This window comes from Salmo salar, chromosome 14, assembly GCF_965601325.2.
Source record: "Salmo salar chromosome 14, fSalSal1, whole genome shotgun sequence".
Taxonomy (NCBI): Eukaryota; Metazoa; Chordata; class Actinopteri; order Salmoniformes; family Salmonidae; genus Salmo; species Salmo salar.
Genome location: NC_138304.1, coordinates 80,275,868 through 80,294,721, shown reverse-complemented (window position 1 = coordinate 80,294,721; position 18,854 = coordinate 80,275,868). Strand labels below are relative to the sequence as shown.

General features: G+C 45.7%; 1 protein-coding gene across 2 annotated transcripts in view; it reads left to right on the top strand.

Moving 5' to 3' along the window:
• The window catches only part of LOC106570255 (transcription factor HIVEP3), a 45,677-nt gene that overhangs the window by 11,000 nt on the left and 15,823 nt on the right, over positions 1 to 18,854 (top strand). For both annotated transcript variants that reach the window (XR_014380429.1, XM_045694768.2), the window contains exon 2: positions 13,954 to 18,739. Coding sequence is in view for 1 of the 2 variants with exons in the window: in XM_045694768.2 (XP_045550724.1) it covers positions 14,423 to 18,739 (4,317 nt within the window). In the remaining variant the exon portion in view is untranslated. The remainder of the gene's footprint in view (positions 1 to 13,953; positions 18,740 to 18,854) is intronic.

Sequence of the window (18,854 nt, the reverse complement as noted above, 5' to 3'; positions counted from 1 at the left end):
TTACGACGCCAAACTGCAGTCAAGTCAAGATACTGACGAGGACGACAAGCACGCAGATGAGCTTCCCCAAGACGGTGAAATTCTTTGGTTGTACAAACCCACAGTTTCATCATCTGTCCGGTTGGCTGGTTTCAGATGATCCCACTGGTGAAGAAGCCAGATGTGGAGGTCCTGGGCTGGCGTTACACGTGGTCTGCGTTTGTGAGGCCGTTTGGATGTACTGCCAAATTCTCTAAAACGACTTTGGAGGCGGCTTATGCAAGAGAAATGTACATTTAATTATCTGGTAACAACTCTGGTGGACATTTCTGCAGTCAGCATGCCAATTGCATGCTCCCTCAAAACTTGAGAGATCTGTGGCATTGTGTTGTGTGACAAAACTGCACATTTTAGAGTGGTCTTTTATTGTCCCCAGCACAAGGTGCCCCTGTGTAATTATCATGCTGTTTAATCAGCTTCTTTTTATGCCACACCTGTCCTGTGGATGGATTATCTTGGCAAAAGAGAAATTACCACTAACAGGGACGTAAACATATTTGTGCATAAAATTTGAGATAAATAAGCCTTTTGTGTGTATGGAAAATCTTTTTAATTTCAGCTTATGAATCATGGGACCAACACTTTAAATGTTCCGTTTATATTTTTGTTCAGTGTATTTTTTGCCCAGACTTGCCCAACTGCTGGCCAAGATTGAACGTGATAAACTTTGATTGTTATTGTTAGACTTGTGGAACTTCGTCATAGTAGCTCTACTAAGTGGTTCATAATGGTGCATTATTTCATCACGTGAAAGGAACGTTCTAGATGACTAGAATCACATGGTGTGGTTCTGGGTCTGCATAAGGGTTCTGATTTCTTCTGTTCTGTAGTTAGTGAGGTCATTCAAACGTGAATTCACTGTAACATTGTACTGTTTCACTCTCAATACTTAGAAGAAATAGCCGCAGAAGAGAGAGAGAGAGAGAGAGCATCAGAATCAATTAGACTAAATGAGGTGAGCAAAGTATACCCATCGGGTTTCTATTTCCAAATGAATCTCTGAAGTGTCCTTTGTACAGACTGAGTAAATACATGCACCACATCCATGTAATGAACCTGTTATTGGAACAGTTAATAACAGGGCTCTACAGAAATGGGTCACCCACCACACATAGCCCTACAGTATTATACATGTCAATATGGTGGCGTGTCAGATTGGTTAGATCACAGGGGAACATACAAGATCCTGTCTGGTCAGGTACTATTCAGAACTTCATATGGGCCTTCCTCTGAACAGGGTCTTTAAGATGGGCAACCACATGACGGTCATGTCGCCATTTCATGTGGCTGTGAGGGAGAGTCTCTGTGTGTGTGTGTCTGGGTCTGTGTTTGTGTGTACCTGGGTCTCTGTGTGTGTGTGTGTGTGTCTGGGTCTGTGTTTGTGTGTGCCTGGGTCTCTGTGTGTGTGTGTGTCTGGCTCTGTGTTTGTGTGTGCTTGGGTTTGGGTGTGGGTGTGGGTGTGGGTGTGGGTTTGGGTGTGGGTGTGGGTGTGGGTTTGGGTGTGGGTTTGGGTGTGGGTGTGGGTTTGGGTGTGGGTTTGGGTGTGGGTGTGGGTGTGGGTTTGGGTTTGGGTGTGGGTTTGGGTGTGGGTTTGGGTGTGGGTGTGGGTTTGGGTTTGGGTGTGGGTGTGGGTTTGGGTGTGGGTTTGGGTGTGGGTGTGGGTGTGGGTGTCTGTACGTCGGAATACATACCACCTGGCTAGCTGACATTAGACGGTCATACACTTTCTTCATGCCATGTCCATACCAACATACCACTTAATACACATGCACAGTACATTGATCCATTCTAAGTAGTGGGTTAGTGTGGATATTGGGGACAGAGACAGTATAAGCCTTTGAGCTGCTACTTGGGGTGTGTTCTGCCAGGCAGAAGGTTATCTGTCTTTTATCCTGGTTGACTCCTGCTACGGCTGCTGCTGCCTATTGAGTGGATGACCATTAGGCCTCTAGTTAATTGATTGATATGATGGACAATGGGAAGATGGAGAGTGGAAATTCGAGCATGGGTATAGACAGCAGCAACCGGGAGAGACAGGACATTAAAGCCTTGTATTTTATGTAAGAGCTTATATAAACACTGCTTTTACCTAAGGATAGCTAAATATAAACTCAAACACTCTCAAAGTAAAAATAGCCACAACCAGTGGAGGCTGCTGAGGGGAGGATGGCTCAAAATAATGGTTGGAATGGAGTCAATGGAGTGGTATCAACCACATAGAAACCACGTGTTTGGTACCATTCCATTGACTCCATTCGATCCATTATTATGAGCTGTCCTCCCCTCAGCAGCCTCCACTGGCCACAACATGTGATTGCACAGGATTGATTCTCCTTGTGAGTGTGTGTGAGTTTATTATTTCACCCCTTCATCATCTTCTCTCCCAGTTAGCTAACTGCTAGTAAATTTACTGTCTTGCTTTGAGGTGGGAACAGTACAGTACAATGAATGCAGTGAGTGTCTGAGTCAGTGAGGTTAAGGAGAGACAGGGTGGGGACTAGGGAGACTGAGACAAGCTGGGTGTATCTCTGTGATGTTATTCAGTCCCCCCCCCCAATCAATATGGCAACTAAAGGAACAAGTTGGTGGGCAGATTGAGGCTGGCATCGCGTTGTGGCAAATAGCCGTCCCATTCAAGGCCCAACTGCCCGTGGAGGGCGAGGGAACACAACACATGCACACTGGCAGCTTTGTCACTGGCGTTATGGCTGTGATGTTGACAAGGACTCTCTCTGTACTGCCTGCTACTGCTGTGGAGGGATGAAGACCTTGGTTAGGGCTGCCTCCTGTTACTCTCTCCACTCTCCTACTGCCTCTGCCTTTCCTTTGAAAGCCAGCCTGTGTGTGTGTGTGTGTGTGGTGTGTGTGTGTGTGTGGTGTGTGTGTGTGTGTGTGTGTGTGTGTGTGTGTGTGTGTGTGTGTGTGTGTGGCCGTTCTTTAGCTACCCACTGCCTTGATGGCATTCCTTCAACACTCCACATGTCAGCACGCTTTTAGCCTTTTGAAAAGTGAAACTGGAAAAAAAGGAAAAAGAATCTCCCTCTCTTTCTCCCTCCCATGGTATAAAGAGAGGAATAGTGATGTCAGAGTCACTGAATTGCCTGGACTGTGTTCAGCTGGATCTGTCATGAGTATGCAGAGGGGAACGGTGTGTGTGTGTGTGTGTGTGTGTGTGTGTGTGTGTGTGTGTGTGTGTGTGTGTGTGTGTGTGTGTGTGTGTGTGTGTGTGTGTGTGTGTGTGTGTGTGTGTGTGTGTGTGTGTGTGTGTGTGTGTGTGGACATTCTCCACAACCACTCTGAAAACCTAGGAACCCTGTGAGCCTGTTATTTACACCTGGGTCCCTGTGTTTTCAGCTTGTCCACTAAACCAAGTTTTTTGTCAGAATGCAGCAGCAGCAGCAGCAATAGGTAACTGTACCCTCGCTTCCCCCGCCTATTGAAAGTGAGAACTGAATGGGGAAACTCACCACCACACACCCCCACTCTCTGTTCTCCTCCTCTGCCAGCTGGGCAGCCTGAGATCCCTGCCAAGATTAATATGGCCTGACGTCACCCTCCAAATAAGGAGATCCCACTTCACTTTTACAATGAGCGAGAGAGAGAGTTGGGTCCGCTCACCAACCAAGAATTCACAAAATGGGACAAACACCAAATTGAGACTGTGCATGCAGAATTCTGCAAAAATATCCTCCGTGTACAACGTAACACCAAATAATGCATGCTGAGCAGATTTAGGTCGATACCCGTTAATGATCAAAAACCAGAAAAGAGCAGTTAAATTCTACAACCACCTAAAAGGATGTGATTCCCAAACCATCCATAACAAAGCCATCACCTACAGAGAGATTAACCTGGAGAAGAGTCCCCTAAGCAAGTTGTTCCTGGTGCTTTGTTCACAAACACAAACAGACCCCACAGAGCCTCAGGACAGAAACACAATTAGACCCAACCAAATCATGAGAAAACAAAAATATAATTACTTGACACATTGCAAAGAATTAACAAAAAAACTGAGCAAACTAGAATGCTATTTGGATACATGACCACTGTGACTGACCCACAATTAAGGAAAGCTTTGACTATGTACATACTCAGTGAGCATAGCCTTCCTATTGAGAAAGGCTGCCGTAGGCAGACCTGGCTCTTTAGAGAAGACAGTCTATGTGCACACTGCCCACAAAATTAGGTGGAAACTGAGCTGCACTTCCTAACCTCCTGCCAAATGTATGACCATATTAGAGACACATACAGTACCAGTCAAAAGTTTGGAAACACCTACTCATTCCAGGGCTTTTCTTTATTTTTACTATTTTCTACATTGTAGAAATGTTTGGTTCCAACTGCCGTGTCTTTGTGAGACACAGAGTAGGTGAACGTATGATATCTGCATGTGTGGTTCCCACCGTGAAGCATGGAGGAGGAGGTGTGATAGTGTCACCAGCAAAGCACTCCCACACCATCTATGATTTATTTAGAATTCAAGGCACACTTAACCAGCATGGCTACCACAGCATTCTGCAGGGATACGCCATCCCATCTGGTTTGCGCTTAGTGGGACTATCATTTGTTTTTCAACAGGACAATGACCCAACACACCTCTAGGCTGTGTAAGGGCTATTTGACCAAGACAGAGAGTGATTGAGTGCTGCATCAGATGACCTGGCCTCCACAATCACCTGACCTCAACCCAATTGAGATGGTTTGGGATGAGTTGGACCGCAGAGTGAAGGAAAAGCAGCCAACAACTGCTCAGCATATGTGGGAACTTCTTCAAGACTGTTGGAAAAGCATTCCAGGTGAAGCTGGTTGAAAGAATGCCAAGAGTGTGCAAAGCTGTCATCAAGGCAAAGGGTAGCTACTTTGAAGAATCTAAAATATAAATATATTTTGAATTGATTAACACTTTTTTTGGTTACATGATTCCATGTTATTTCATAGTTTTGATGTCTTCACTATTATTTTACAATGTAGAAAATAGTGTGTCCAAACTCTATACTGGCGTACTGTACTTCCCTCAGATTACACAGACCCATAAAGAATTCAAAAACAAATCCAATTTTGATAAACTCCCATATCTATTGGGTGAAATACTACAGTGTGCAATTACTGCAGCAAGATTTGTGACCTGTTGCCACAAAAAAAGGGCAACCAGTGAAGAACAAATACCATTGTAATTACAACCCATATTTATGTTTATTTATTTTCCCTTTTGTACTTGAATTATTTGCATATCGTTACAACACTGTATATAGCCATAATAGGACATTTGAAATATCTCTATTCCTTTGGAACTTTTGTGAGTGTAATGTTTACTGTTCATTTTTATTATTTATTTCATTTTCACTTGCTTTGCCAATAAAGACCCTTAAATTGGAGAGAGAGACCCCTCCTGCCCATTCATACACAGACCGAAAGACGTGCGTAATAAACTATTTGTCACCTTAGTGCACAGAGTAGAGTGGTGTCTCTCAGTGCACGTAGGGTAGAGTGGTGTCTCAGTGCACGTACAGTAGAGTGGTGTCTCAGTGCACGTAGAGTAGAGTGGTGTCTCAGTGCACGTAGAGTAGAGTGGTGTCTCTCAGTGCACGTAGAGTAGAGTGGTGTCTCAGTGCACGTACAGTAGAGTGGTGTCTCTCAGTGCACGTACAGTAGAGTGGTGTCTCTCAGTGCACGTAGAGTAGAGTGGTGTCTCTCAGTGCACGTAGAGTAGAGTGGTGTCTCAGTGCACGTAGAGTAGAGTGGTGTCTCTCAGTGCACGTAGAGTAGAGTGGTGTCTCTCAGTGCACGTAGAGTAGAGTGGTGTCTCAGTGCACGTACAGTAGACTGGTGTCTCAGTGCACGTAGAGTAGAGTGGTGTCTCTCAGTGCACGTAGAGTAGAGTGGTGTCTCAGTGCACGTACAGTAGAGTGGTGTCTCAGTGCACAGAGTAGAGTGGTGTCTCAGTGCACGTAGAGTAGAGTGGTGTCTTTCAGTGCACGTACAGTAGAGTGGTGTCTCTCAGTGCACGTAGAGTAGAGTGGTGTCTCAGTGCACGTAGAGTAGAGTGGTGTTTCAATTACCCTTCTCACAGTCACAGAGCGGGCTCTCATTCATTCACATTCACTTTTGCTCTGTTCCTCTGTCTCGCTCTCTCACTCTCTCTCGCTCTCACTCTCTCTCTCGCTCTCTCCCACACTTGCTCTCTCTCTCTCGCCGCATCTTTTACTCACCCTCTTTCTGTCAGATGTGGAGGGAAAACCACCTGCCTCCAGGTAAAGGACATTGATATTCTCTAACCTTTTACTGTTGATAACTGTGTTTTATTCCACATTGTTCATTTACTAGATTATTGCCTGGTTATTGGTGTGTGTGTGGTGATTCTGTGAATGATTTCCATGTGTGTTGTTTGTCCGTCCATACTCCAGCACTCTGTCAGAGACCCCTGGGCCTCAAACACACACCAGTGTGCGCCCATTGACACACACACACACACACACCTGCGTGCGCAAGCACACACACACACACACACACACACACACACACACACACACACACACACACACACACACCCTGCGTGCGCAAGCACACACACACACACACACACACACACACACACACACACACACACACACACACACACACACACACACACACACACACACACACACACACACACACACACACACACACACACACACACACACAGACCTAGGAATGTCAGCATTGCGTGTGTGTGTGATGGCCCCAGGGCTCTACTTCTGTCTTTCTGACAGACTGCTGATGAAGCTGTGGTCGGTTTCTGACTCAATGTCCTGCTAATACTGTTCCTGAGATAATGTAAGAGGGAGAGAGAAAGAGAGAGGGAGAGCGAGAAAGAAAGATGGGGAAAGAGAGCGAGAAAGAGAAAAAAAGAGAACTGGCAGATTGAAAAAATAGACATTTCATCTTGAAATAATACATTGTCTGTGATAGTAGGGCCGGGCGATGTGGCCAAAATATCATATCACAGTATTTTTCAGATTTTTGACGGTATGACATTATTTGACGGTATTTAATGTTTTTGCATAATAAAAGTTTTACATTTGCTTTATGAGTAGTCCGTGACCCTAGGGTGGCAACACATATTCTAAATTATTTCAATGGGTCTTTCTCCATTCTGATTGTTTTATACTGTTCAATTCAACTTCAACCTAAAATAATTTCCTGCATTTCCATAAATTCCTGCATTTCCTGCACTCATTTGAAATAATTTCCACACTGCCACGTCGGGCTGCATGACATGGGCAGAAAAACTTGGCCTTATTTTTAACCAAATGTTGCAATTGTGATTTGACTTGCGATTTAGATTAAGACACTTGGGTGAGCTGTTGGAATCATGGAAATGCAATGCTTATTCTAATTCTATAGTAAGAATACAAATAATAGTGGGCACTTTGAATTCAGTGTTTGACATGACAATAAATTAAAATGCCATGGAGGAATTATTTTTAGTAAATACTTCCTTAACACTTATTTTTTCTTTAACTGCATTGTTGGTTAAGGGTTGGAAGCATTTCACTGTTGTATTCGGCGTAGGTGACTAATAGCATTTGATTTGATTGTGGCAGGGTAGGAACCAAAGTGATGGTCAGTGTTTCCTAGGGGACCCTATAATCTTTGGCTACATTAAATGTTTCTTCATGTAGCCAACATATTCATGCTTCGCCTATTCCTCTTTGATTTAGAAGATACTGTTGCACAAACACCATGTTGATTTAGGCCACACCAGCACTGGTATCAGGCTGTATTAGTTAGCTATGTTTGCTCTGACTCAGCATATTTATTAGCTAGCTAGCGATTAACATTAGTGGCTAACACGATTTAGCTAAAACTTCAGAAATATTTATATTAAGAAGCAAGTAGAAACAACATCTTTGTCATCAACATTGTTGCATGTGCTGCATTGACCATGCAGATTGAACACAAGTGTCTCCTGGTCACGCAACAACAAACCAAATCCTTGAGTGACAGGGGGCGGGGCTAGGTCTGTGTAGAAAGCGGAATGGAGAGAGAGCAGAGAGGAATTACTCAAGTAGCATAAAAAGGGACGGTACACACAGCATATCACATTTAACAAACCAAACATTCAAATACCATTTATAGAAGGTAAAGTAAAAACTCAAACCGGTCCGTGCATCAATACCGGTATATAGTCAAATACAGTATACCGCCCAGCCCCATGTGAGAGAGCGATGGAGGGAGAGAGAAAGAGAGACAGAAAGAGATGTTTCATGTTGTTATTGGGAAAAAAATATTGTTACATAAGCCGTTACAAAGAGTTTGGTGACACAATTAACAAAATGTTTTTTGACAAGGTTGTTTCGCAGAGTATCTGTGCACAGTGTTGTTAATGCTGTTAAATTCTGTTGTAAATTCTTGATGTCAAAATGTATTTTCAAATTTAAATATTACATTTTGTATTTACTATTGTTTCTTAGTTCTTAGTTGTCATCTCAAGAACTGGATCATATTCTCAGTTTCTCTTCTGGTGGGATACATGTCTGTAGAGCGGCGATTTAAAGCCAGGTATTGATTTTTGGATTTGTACATTTATTTGTCCAAAAAGATACGCTTTGTGGGAGAAAAGCATCTCAAATGGCTTTCTCTCTCTCTCTCTCTCTCCCTCTTTCCAGCTCCCTCTCTCGCCCTCTCTCCATCTATCTCTCCATCATTTTCCCTCTCTCTCCCTTTCCATCTGTCTTTCTCTCCCTCTTTCCATCTCTCTCCCTTTCTCAACAAGGATGCTGGGAGATATATTTAGCTCTCCTTCCCTCCATCTGCTGTCGCTCTGCGTGGTTTAGGGGCGTCACCATAGCAACCACCGCTGGGTGCATATAGGTACGAGAGGAGGGACGTTTACTGTGTTTAAAAAAAAAAGTGTTTTAAACTAAAACAAATTCAGTTTTATCATTTTTTGGGGGGAAATATGATTTGAATATGTAGGAGACTAGGTAGTGGTACTAACCAAGTCTACTCTCCTTGAGAATGAGATGCCATTTCTAGTGTTTGAATGAGATATCAGAAAATCTGGTTCCCTCGTGCAGATATGGCTGTGTGTTATGGAGTTTAAGGATTGTGTGAGATATTATACTGAACAAAAATATAAACTTAACATGCAACAATTTCAAAGATTTTACTGAGTTACACTTCATATAAGGAAATAAATAAATCCATTTGGCCCTAATCAATGGATTTCACATGACTGGGAATACAGAGATGCATCTGTTAGTCACAGATTCCTTTAAAAAAAAGGTAGGGGCGTGGATCAGAAACCCAGCCAGTATCTGGTGTGACCACCATTTGCATCATGCAGTGCGACACATCTCCTTCACATAGTTGTGGCATGTTGTCCCACTCCTCTTCAATGGCTGTGTGAAGTTGCTGGATATTGGCGGGAGCTGAAACACGTTGTCGAACACTTCGATCCAGAGCATCCCAAACATGCTCAATCGGTGACATGTCTGGTGAGTATGCAGGCCATGGAAGAACTGGAACATTTTCAGCTTCCAGAAATTGTGTACAGATCTTTGGGCATGGGGCTGTGCATTATCATGCTGAAACATGAGGTGATGGCGGCGGATGAATGGCACGACAATGGGCCTCAGGATCTGGTCACGGTATCTCTGTGCATTCAAATTGCCATCGATAAAATGCAATTGTGTTTGTTGTTTCGTTGCTTATGCCTACTCATACCATAACCCCACCGCCACCGTGGGGCACTCTATTCACAACATTGACATCAGCACACCGCTCTCCCACACAACGCCATACACATGGTTTGCGGTTGTGAGGCCGGTTGGACGTACTGCCAAATTCTCTACAAATATGTTGGAGGCGGCTTATGGTAGAGAAATGAACATTACATTCTCTGGCAACAGCTCTGGTGGACATTCCTGCAGTCAGCATGCCAATTGCAGCTCCCTCAAAACTGAGACATCTGTGGCATTGTGTTGTGTGACAAAACTACACATTTTAGAGTGGCCTTTTGTTGTCCCCTGCACAAGGTGCACCTGTGTCATGATAATTCTGTCTTGATATGCCACACCTGTCAGGTGGATGGATTATCTTGGCAAAGGAGAAATGCTCACTAACAGGGATGTAAACAAATGTATGCTTTTTGTGCGTATAGAACCTTTCTGGGATGTTTTATTTCAGGTCATGAAACATGGGACCAACACTTTACATGTTGCGTTTATATTTTTGTTCAGTGTAGATTGAATATCAGGTAGATCAGGATGTTTGCTGCTGCCTACAACAAGCATCGTATTGACAATGACCTGCTTGTCTGAGCCAAGGCAATAACTGTGAGATGCCAACACCTGACGACACACAGTTTTACGGCACGCAAAATGTATACACACAATGAACCCACTCCACTTGTTTGACAATTTGCACTGTTAACACTTGTTCCAGATTTAACAGAAGAATGTCACCTCTTTCTCAAAGTGTAAATTAATATCATACTGTAGAAAGCTCTACTCTTCTACAGTAAATATACAGTGTTGGCTTCTATAATGGTTGTGTCTCCTCACGTGACCGTTTTGTAGTCTCTTAGTCCACCTGCAGTACAGTATCTGTCTGACCTACATTCCATCATCCACTCTTGAAATGCACTTTAGAGGTTGGACACTGATTTGCACGTCAGAGGAACACCTAACACACTGAATGTCCATACAGATGTACTGTCCTCTCTTAAGGGCATTTGGAAACAGAAGTAAAATGACTGGCCAAAAAACGGTGTAGTTATTTACTCAGTTTATCACTGCTCAACATGTTATCAGTTGTTTTATATTGACCAGCAGCTAGCCCCTCCTGTGATTTTGCCCTCTTCCAGAGGAACTTTGGTGCAGGCTGCAACCAACTGGTCAGTGACTCTGTTCAAATACCATCCTAGCATACTTCCTAGATTGAAGCAACGTATTGGGCATGCATTCTAGGTGGTATGGTTGTGTGGATATTAGAACACACCTAGTGTATGGGATGACTGGGTTGTTGCTACAGTGCAGTATGTTGGGGCAGAGAAAGTAGTGAGTTTATTTCCTCCCGTATCTGATTCTGCACTGTGTCACCTTGTATGTTATCCTCATGAGAAACAGAGATGATGCAAAGCTAAGATGACAAAGATTGTTTGTATTTGGCTGCCTGGGTTTAGACATCTTTAACTACATCAGTTAGAGTGTTGGAGCCATTTAATGCCTGAAAATAAAAATGTATTAAAGAACATTATTTGGTGAAATGTATATTACTTAATGGGCTTTCAGTGAATTGCTGTCATTAGAGAAGTCTGCTTGTTTGACAGTGCAAAGTTAGAATAAGGAGAAATAAGAACTCAAATGTGTTATTGTAGATGGTTATTTGACTAGATGCCGGAGTATATTTTTTTCACAGCGGAATGACGTAATCCACTCCCCAATGGGAGAGGTGTTGGTGTTATCTTATGGCGGTGTCTAGCTGCAGACTACAACATTTGCATTTGGCCTAATTCTTTTTAGCTAGCGTAAGCAGCAGGGATTTGGGAGACTTTGGGGGAGTCTGGATGAATGAAACTATTGGCTCTTCTGGGTTCATGAGTTGGGCAATCAAGAGGAAAAAAATCAGTCTCCCTTGTCTTGGGAGTGTGATCGCTGAGAAACACATAGTAGCTTATGATTGAGCAATGTGCAATGCACACGGCTGATTGGGAACTATTCAAGGGGTTATTAGTTGCAAAATCTGAAAATGGATGCTTTGACTTGGAGTGTTTTTCTTCATGATAGTCAGGTAAATGAGATCTTAGTTTATGTAACCAGATTCCAAATCACAGTTGGTAACTAACACCTACATTTTAGGTGTACGTTTTTGACTTTTTATATCATGCCAATGTTTTTTGTTGTTGTTGACAAAGTGCAACTGAAACTGGTCGCTATGAGAAATGTGCCCCTTTAATACAGTGGGGGGGGAAAGTATTTGATCCCCTGCTGATTTTGTATGTTTTCCCACTTACAAAGAAATGATCAGTCTATAATTTTAATGGTAGGTTTATTTGAACAGTGAGAGACAGAATAACAACAAAAAAATCCAGAAAAACACATGTCAAAAATGTTATAAAATGATTAGCATTTTAATGAGGGAAATAAGTATTTGACCCCTCTGCAAAACATGACTTAGTACTTGGTGGCAAAACCCTTGTTGGCAATCACAGAGGTCAGACGTTTCTTGTAGTTGGCCACCAGGATTGCACACATTTCAGGAGGGATTTTGTCCCACTCCTCTTTGCAGATCTTCTCCAAGTCATTAAGGTTTCGAGGCTGACGTTTGGCAACTCAAACTTTCAGCTCCCTCCACAGAGTTTCTATGGGATTAAGGTCTGGAGACTGGCTAGGCCACTCCAGGACCTTAATGTGCTTCTTCTTGAGCCACTCCTTTGTTGCCTTGGCCGTGTGTTTTAGGTCATTGTCATGCTGGAATACCCATCCATGACCCATTTTCAATGCCCTGGCTGAGGGAAGGAGGTTCTCACCCAAGATTTGACAGTACATGGCCCCGTCAAATGATGCGGTGAAGTTGTCCTGTCCCCTTAGCAGAAAAACACCCCCAAAGCATAATGTTTCCACCTCCATGTTTGACGGTGGAGATGGTGTTCTTGGGGTCATAGGCAGCATTCCTCCTCCTCCAAACACGGCGAGTTGAGTTGATGCCAAAGAGCTCGATTTTGGTCTCATCTGACCACAACCCTTTCACCAGTTGTCCTCTGAATCATTCAGATGTTCATTGGCAAACTTCAGACGGGCATGTATATGTGTTCTTGAGCAGGGGGTCCTTGCGGGCACTGCAGGATTTCAGTCCTTCACGGCGTAGTGTGTTACCAATTGTTTTCTTGGTGACTATGGACCCAGCTGCCTTGAGATCACTGACAAGATCCTCCCGTGTAGTTCTGGGCGGATTCCACACCGTTCTCATGATCATTGCAACTCCACGCGGTGAGATCTTGCATGGAGCCCCAGGCCGAGGGAGATTGACAGTTCTTTTGTGTTTCTTCCATTTGCGAATAATCGCACCAAATGTTGTCACCTTCTCACCAAGCTGCTTGGCGATGGTCTTGTAGCCCATTCCAGCCTTGTGTAGGTCTACAATCTTGTCCCTGACATCCTTGGAGAGCTCTTTGGTCTTGGCCATGGTGGAGAGTTTGGAATCTGATTGATTGCTTCTGAAGACAGGTGTCTTTTTTACAGGTAACAAGCTGTGGTTAGGAGCACTCCCTTTAAGAGTGTGCTCCTAATCTCAGCTCGTTACCTGTATAAAAGATACCTAGGAGCCAGAAATCTTTCCGATTGAGAGGGGGTCAAATACTTATTTCCCTCATTAAAATGCAAATCAATTTATAACATTTTTGACATGAGTTTTTCTGGATATTTTTTTTGTTATTCTGTCTCTCACTGTTAAATAAACCTACCATTAAAATTATAGATGGATCCTTTCGTTGTCAGTGGGCAAACATACAAAATCAGCAGGGGGTCAAATACTTTTTTCACCCCACTGTATGACCAAACTCCCAAGTTTTGTTTCCAACTTGATCATCCATCTTGAAGAAATAACAGTGATGACAACCTTGCTTTTTAGCTGTTTGGTTCCCTCCCTTCAACAGTAATGTTTTTAGATCATAGTGGGCGGAGAGAGACTGCCATCTGTCTTCATGATGTAATTTAATTTTGTGTGTGTGTGTGTGTGTGTGTGTGTGTGTGTGTGTGTGTGTGTGTGTGTGTGTGTGTGTGTGTGTGTGTGTGTGTGTGTGTGTGTGTGTGTGTGTGCATCCATGTGTTCGCACTGTGTGTGTGAAAGAGAGAAAGAAGGAAAGATAGAGACTACCCCTCAGGTGGGTCTGTCAGTAATCTGATCTTTTCTTTTTCCTTCTTTTAGATCCTCTGGAGTGAACCAGAGGACACAGACATCCAACCAAAAGTCCTGAAAACTGGATCTGAAAACCTGAAGGCCTGACACAAGAACGGGTTAAACCCAGTATCTGAATACAGGACTATCTGACAGGACTGCCTCAGAAGCTCAGAGGACAGAGTTGTTGACTCTGGGAGCCAACAGAGCTCCAGGATGGGTTGCTTCTTTGGCTCAGGATGGAAAAGTTCCCCATCATCGCATGACAAATCACAGTTGTTACCCAGCATCCGTTAAATGAATGGCTTGACTTGAGTAAGTACTAAGTATGAGTACAGACAGCCTGAAAGCCAGTATAAGACAGATATAACTAAGGAACAAAATACTCATCATACATCAATCCCAGAGTCTGTTAAATGAATAGGCTTGACCTGTGTGGCCTGTCTCAGGCTCAGGTGGAGGGGTCCCAGGTGTCTACCTGAGGTTGTTGTTCCGTTTTATGGAGGCGTTGCACAGCCATAGCTGCTTGCCGACTGGGGAGCAGTCCGGAGTTCACGACCAGCCTCAGCCAGGAGAGTCTGCTCTGCCTCTCCCAGGAGAGTCTGCTCTGCCTCTCCCAGACTCTCCGCCTCCCAAATCTCTCTCCTCCCAGAACCATGAACCGCAGACACAACAGACTCGCTCCAAACAAGGAGGCCCTCAACAACAACATGGACAACATCACAAACTGCCTAATAAGCGGGAGCGCAAGCGTCTCAGACATCAGAGGCAAAGCGTTGATTCCGACACCCCACCGGCGGAGGAGGGTAAGCATGCAAAGGCAGAGGCAACACCAACCAGAGTGGCTCGGACCTCGTCTGGTGGGACCAGGGCGACTCCCTCCTCATCATCCACCTCCACCCAGTCTACAGAGGCTCCTGCCACAGAGGAGAACCAAGAGGGCACCCTAAAGCAGAAACGGGAGCGTAAGCCTGGAAAACCTGGGAAATATGTGTGCTCTTACTGTGGCCGTGCCTGTGCCAAGCCCAGCGTCCTGCAGAAACACATCCGCTCCCACACCGGAGAGAGGCCCTACCCCTGTGCTCCCTGCGGATTTTCTTTCAAGACCAAGAGCAACCTCTACAAGCACCGGAAGTCCCATACCCACAGGGTGAAGGCCGGCCTCGCCTCTGGAGAGCCCAGTGCTTTAGAAGAACCGGTGCCAGAGTCAGAAGACGAAACTAGACAGCCGTTGTCTGCTGCTTCTTCCAACACAGAGAGACAAGGCAGCGTAGCCAATGAGAAGACCCATGAAGACACTGAGAGATCTAGAGAGCAGTCCAGTGGGATGGACAACTCCTACGCCGTCAAGAAGAGGCTGGCCATGCGTTTGAGCCGAGGGAAACGTGGCCCTCTAGGCTCGTCTGACTCGATCAGTTCCTCGATGGGTATGGGGAGTAGAGGCAGCACAGAGTCTGGCTATTTCTCTCGTTCTGAGAGCACTGAGCAGTCACAGGACAGCCCACCCACCGTAACCAAAAGTGCCAAAAGCTATGCAGAGATCATCCTAGGGAAATATGGCCGTCTGGGCCACCTCCAGAGGATGTCCAGGCATCAGGACCAGCAGCCTTCTGGAAGCCAGGGACAGCAGGAGAAGAGCATCCCATTCACAGTGCCCAAGAAGCAGGTCATTGACCACATCACCAACCTCATTACTATCAATGAGGCTGTCGTGGACACAAGTAAGATCGACAGCGTCAAGCCCAGGAGGTTCTCTCTCTCTAGGAGAAGTAGCACAGAGTCTAAGGTTTCTTTATCTCTGAAAGAGTCGCCTGTAGTCCACCACAGCACCGTCAACCCTGGAGACCCAGGCTTTAAGAGCAGTGGTTCCATCACTATGGGTGTTCCGTGTGAGAAGTTTCATCATCACCAATCACTACACGTGGATTCAACGGCAGGCCAGACATCCACTTCCATGGCTCCTCTTCTGAGAAGCCTCTCTATGCCCTCTGCTGCTAGTTCAACTGATGCCTCCTCTGGCGCCTGCCCACGAAACTTCCGCCTTAGCCAATCTTTCGATGAACGGTCTGAAACACAGTCTCGCCGCATTGGGATGCTACGACGCCAGCCTGCTATCGAACTACCCCCAGGTGCTGAAATAAATAAAGAGGAACATAGTTTACACAGTAGCTCCAACACTCTGCTCTACAATCACAATATGTCCGTCGTGCCTCCTGACCATAAGCAATGTCAACCAGAGCCGTACGAGTGTGAGACCTGTGGCGTTGGATGTAAGAACTGGGAAGGTTATAAGGCACACAAGAGAAGTCTTTGTATAGCACGACTTCCCCAAGAGAGTCTTGATACAACAATATGCCAGATGGACCGTTCACAGTTGATACACTATCCGATCAACAGACCAGGGGTTTTGGCAATGCGCAAGAGAAGGAAAGAAGAGAGTTTTGAATCTGATGATCCATCCTCTCCTGTTTCTTTATCCATACCCACCTTGTCCACGTTGGTGCAAGGCAGAGACGAAGGAAGTGTAGCATGCAATAGAAACTCATGGTCACGATTAGAGCAGGATTGGGGAGGGACATCAAAAGGTTTCTCAGTGATTCAACATACTAGTTCATTTGAGAAACAGGACACTTTGTTTACAGAGAGTCAAGGTAAAGAGGAGGCACATATTAAATTCCCATCTCTTGAGGATGCGTCTCAAAAACAACTGCAGGAACACTCGTCCAAACCAACACCTCGCAAACTGGTGCGCCAACGCAATGTTCAGGTCCCTGAGATATTCATCACTGAGGATTCCAACACCAATGTTATTGAGCCTATTCAGACACAATCAGAAATGGCCTCCCTAATGCCTAAACAGACCAAGAGGACAGAGGAGTTCCAGTGGCCACAGAGGAGCCTCACCCTGTCTGGGGTCCCCATCGAGAAGCTGCCCCCGAAGAAGAAACGAATTCGCCTTGCAGAGGCCGCCCAGTCTTCAGGGGAGTCCATGTCCAGCTTTGACTCCATCTCCCTGCCTCGCAGCCCCAGCCAGGACAGCTGTGCATCCCACGCATCTAGCCACTCTGCATCCTTTGAGGAGTCCACCAGACCCGGAGACATGGAGACCCTGGCTGGGATACCATTGAGGAGATCCAGGGCCCCTAACATGTTGACCGTCCCAGGGCTGCATCATCACAAAAGGGAGATGCGGCGGTCGGCCTCAGAGCAAGCACCTTACGACCCACGGCAGCAATCTGTTTTGATGGCGATGTCGGAGATGCGAAGCAAGTCCTTTGACTACAGCAGTTTGTCCCCTGAGCGCTCGGCGGCCGGCTGGAGAGACAGACGCAAATGTCTCCTCATGAGACACACTCCGGTCAGGGACCCAGAGGAGGAGGAGCAGCCTGCCAAACCTGTAGAACTAAAGCTGAATCCCAGTTCCTGCATTATTGCCAAACACACAGCACTAAAGGTGAACAACCCTTCCCACTGCATCCCCAGTCCTGACCCTGTCAGTCCCAGCTCCTCCTCTAGACTAAGCCCAGGTCCTCAACACCTTAGTTCGGCCACTGGTTCCCCTCTGTCAGGCGAACCCACATCCTGTAACCCTGTGCAAACTATTTGCGGAGAGCCTCCCTCACAATGGAAACTGGGCCAAAGTATTCAGTTGACTGGACATTGCTTTGAAGTTCTACCCTCTCAGAACTCTGTAGAATCTCCTGATCCCCTCCAGAGGGTAGCCCCATCACCTCTATGTTCAGGGAAGCCTGTAATTATCTCCCTCCGTCCTGTCCACACCTACATCCACCCTGCCCAACCCCGCCCTGTCTACCCTCCCCACCCCCTCCCCACCCAGTGCCCATTAGGGATTGCTAGGGCCCACTACCTTCCAATATCCACAGGCCTGAAGCTGGAGATTCCAGTCCCAACTCACAGTCATGATGGACATTCAGAGTTTGTAACACATCCTCCGCAGATCCTCCACCCTCACCCTAACATCACACTCAGCCCAGAGTTACTCCGGCCCTCCATATCACCAGCAGTAGCAGTAGTCCGGCAACAGGCAGACACCAACACCCTAGCCAGTGCCATATACACCACTCTGTCCCAAACCACAACATCTAGGTCCCAGGAACCTGTTTGTTCTGCATTAAACAGTGGGAATAGAGATACCCCAACGTCTGAACATAACAGCCACCTGGTCATGACTCTGCCTGTAAGCAGCAAGAGGTTGTCTGAGACTCTGTTACCAGTCAGCCAGTTGACTCTACCTCCAGGCAACCACTTGGCTTTGCCTCTGCCTCCAGGCAGCCAGTTGTGGTCTGAGGAGGGCTGTAGATCTTCAGGCTCAGGAAGCTACAAGCGCATGTTATCCCCTTCAAACAGTGTTGATTTTAGCCCTGAGTCCAAACAGCAGCAGAAACGAGTGAAGGAGGAAGAAGAGGAGAGTTGTGTAGGAAACGTAATCGCAGAAACATCAACAAAAGAAGAAAAGGTTGAGATTCCAACATGTTTACCTAGGGTGTGTACTCCCATAAGTCCAGAAGGACCTTCATATCCAACCCTTCAGTCCACCACCTCTCACAGCTGGTGTTATCTGAACTACATCAAGCCAAACCCCTCCACCTTGACTGACCAGCCCTCAGTGTACTCCTCCTGGTCTACCAGCGAGTATGACCCCAACCCTCCAGGCCTCTCCACCAAGACAGCCCTGTCCCTGTTGGACTGCAAGCAGAGGGTCAGCTACACCATCTATACCATGTCTCCCATGTCATCCACCCCTGCAGAGACCACACCAGAGCCTGCCGACATGAAGACGCCATGCCCTTCTGAGGTAAGTCGACTTTACTGGAGGCCTCCTCATAGAATGGCCAATGTGAAATAGGAAGTACTGTATGTAGTTATTTTACCTTGTCCCATACTGTACTATGTGTTGTAGTCTTTCATAC